The sequence below is a fragment of the Verticillium alfalfae genome, genomic scaffold, assembly GCF_000150825.1.
Source record: "Verticillium alfalfae VaMs.102 supercont1.1 genomic scaffold, whole genome shotgun sequence".
NCBI classification, from domain to species: domain Eukaryota; kingdom Fungi; phylum Ascomycota; class Sordariomycetes; order Glomerellales; family Plectosphaerellaceae; genus Verticillium; species Verticillium alfalfae.
The window spans coordinates 2,324,254-2,326,490 of NW_003315038.1; the positions used below are offsets into that span (position 1 = coordinate 2,324,254).

General features: G+C 55.0%; 1 protein-coding gene across 1 annotated transcript; it reads left to right on the forward strand.

The window, feature by feature from the left end:
- Positions 1-201: 201 nt before the first annotated feature.
- VDBG_00713 (conserved hypothetical protein) lies at positions 202-894 on the forward strand (the record flags this gene model as incomplete). Its single annotated transcript, XM_003008985.1, has 1 exon — positions 202-894. One exon carries the CDS (start codon positions 202-204, stop codon positions 892-894), a length of 693 nt encoding a protein of 230 aa, XP_003009031.1.
- Positions 895-2,237: the final 1,343 nt, after the last annotated feature.

A 2,237-nucleotide genomic window follows, 5' to 3' on the forward strand; every position in this document is an offset into this window, starting at 1 on the left:
TCTCACGACTCGGCCATTCTAACGTGCAATTTTACATAGTGTGACGGAGAATTTCCTTGCAAGAGGTGTAAGGATGATGGACTGGTCTGCACGGCAGGACTTCGCAAGAAGACTGAGTACAAGCAGCTACCCAAGGGCTACGCCGAAGTCCTCGAGCACACACAGTTCGCCCTGGTCGCGACGGTTCACAAACTCTACAGCATGCTCAGGAATCAGCAACAATGGGACCTTGGCGAACCAGAGCTCAACGATAGGGGACAGCCAGTCATCCACAACATTGCTTCCAAGCTTGGTTGCATACGCCCCAACAGCGATATCGACCTCCCTGTTCATTCGATATTCCCCGAAGACGAAGCTGGTCTGGCCGAGCTGGCACGCCAGCTGGAAGAGCAGCAGCAAAAGGAACACGAGATTGAGAAGACGGTCAAGGTCGAGATGGAGTCACGGTCGAGCTGCAACCTTTCTGACCGATCGAGCTCGTCAGAGCTGGATCACTCGGATTTTGAGGCCGACTATCGCAAACAGGTCTTTGGCAATAACAGCAACGTGACACTGTCACCGCAGAGCTTTGTTGGTGGCTACAACGAGTTTGATGTCGACAGCGTAACATCACCCGTCGATGCTTCGGTCATGTTTCCAGGGCCGCCGGCCGCCGTTGCATCTTACGCCCCACAGTGGGCCACGAGGCCGACATCGATGGATCTCACGACGCAACAGTTCCTCCAACAGTCAGGGGCTCTCACAAATATGGACATGCTCAATCAAGGTCTTATGGAGTCGGAATTCGGCACTATCAAGCCTCACATGCTGTCATGCCCGAACCCCGAGGTCATGATGGGCATGGGGGATCCCATGATGTACGGCGGTTACGACGCCGAATCCATGCGACTCTAAAAGCTTGAACCGCCTCGGGCGACGGAGTTTCAACGGCGTTTACCGGGTCTGGGGTTCTCTTTTTCCTTTCCATCTTCATCTATACATATATCTCACAACGGCGAAGACAGTCGGTTGGGTGCTGAGGGGCAATGGTGTTCACGGGAAACATGATTAGGATGAGCCACATGGGGCATGTTTGATGTACAACAGCGACAGAAGCACACTTTGGCAGGTCAGCAACATGGCCTCTGCATTATTGCGGGCAGCAAAGGGGATCGGCTCGGCGCTTGGTTGGGGTCCGACAGGCACATTCCCCCTCTCTTTTTCGTTTTCGTATGCGAGGAACCGGCTATCAGTCGGAAGACCTTGGCATGTGCATGATTTGGTGTTGCAAGGTATAGCATGAGGCAACTGCAATGGAGAACCAGAGTTCTTTCGCATATACCAAGTCAATCGCACTGCATCGTGTTGTGTTCGTGTTGAAAAGGTATCGTATGGCATCGCATTCGCTATCGCATTCGGACCCCACCCAGCCTCATCATGCCAACGGCTCAACTCGTCGACAGGCCAGCAAGCCACAGCATCGACGTACAGGCAGAGAAAAGGGCCCCCACGCCTGACACTGGCGAGGGTGTCAGGCGAGAGGCGAGAGGCGGGGCGCGAGGCGCGAGGCACAAAAGGCCCAGATCAGATCATGGAGAGCAGAGCGCATTCGGTCCCCAACACTGCAAAATTCACGAATGCGATGCGGTACCTTGGCATGAGGGACGGGGCTGGTGGTCGGGGCGGGTGGCTGGGGCTGGGGCGGCAATTGCAACTGGGTAGTTGGTGACATGATGGAGGGGCGGATGGAATATTGACATGCAACAACTCGGCTCTCCTCGCGTTCGCCAGGACGCCTAGATACAGAGAGGGATGCAGGTTTCGGATTCTGAAGCGAGCAAGCGAGCGAGCGAGGAGGAGGATCAGCCCCCCCCCCTCCTAGAACAGGCCATGACGCAGTATAGAGACTGGATGAATGGAGACATTACTCGCATGAGGTAGGCAGAGTTGATGCTGCGGGAGGCATCTCCGCTTCCCCAGCCTATTTTTCTTGTTCTCATGTGAAATCTTTTTGGTCAGGCCTACTCGACCAAAAACAAAAAAAACATAATGGGCATCAAGAGGGTTCCAGAAAAAAAAAACACAAGGGTCATCACTTCCGGGGTGGTGGCCAGTCCGTGGACATGGCCGACGGGAAATGGAAATGGGGACAAGGACGGGGGTCCGAAAAATTGGCAACGGGGCCCGCTGTCGCACCCACGACCCCGAAAGGACGATGCCAGGGAGGCGCAACGAGAGCGAGCGCTGGGGATAAATTT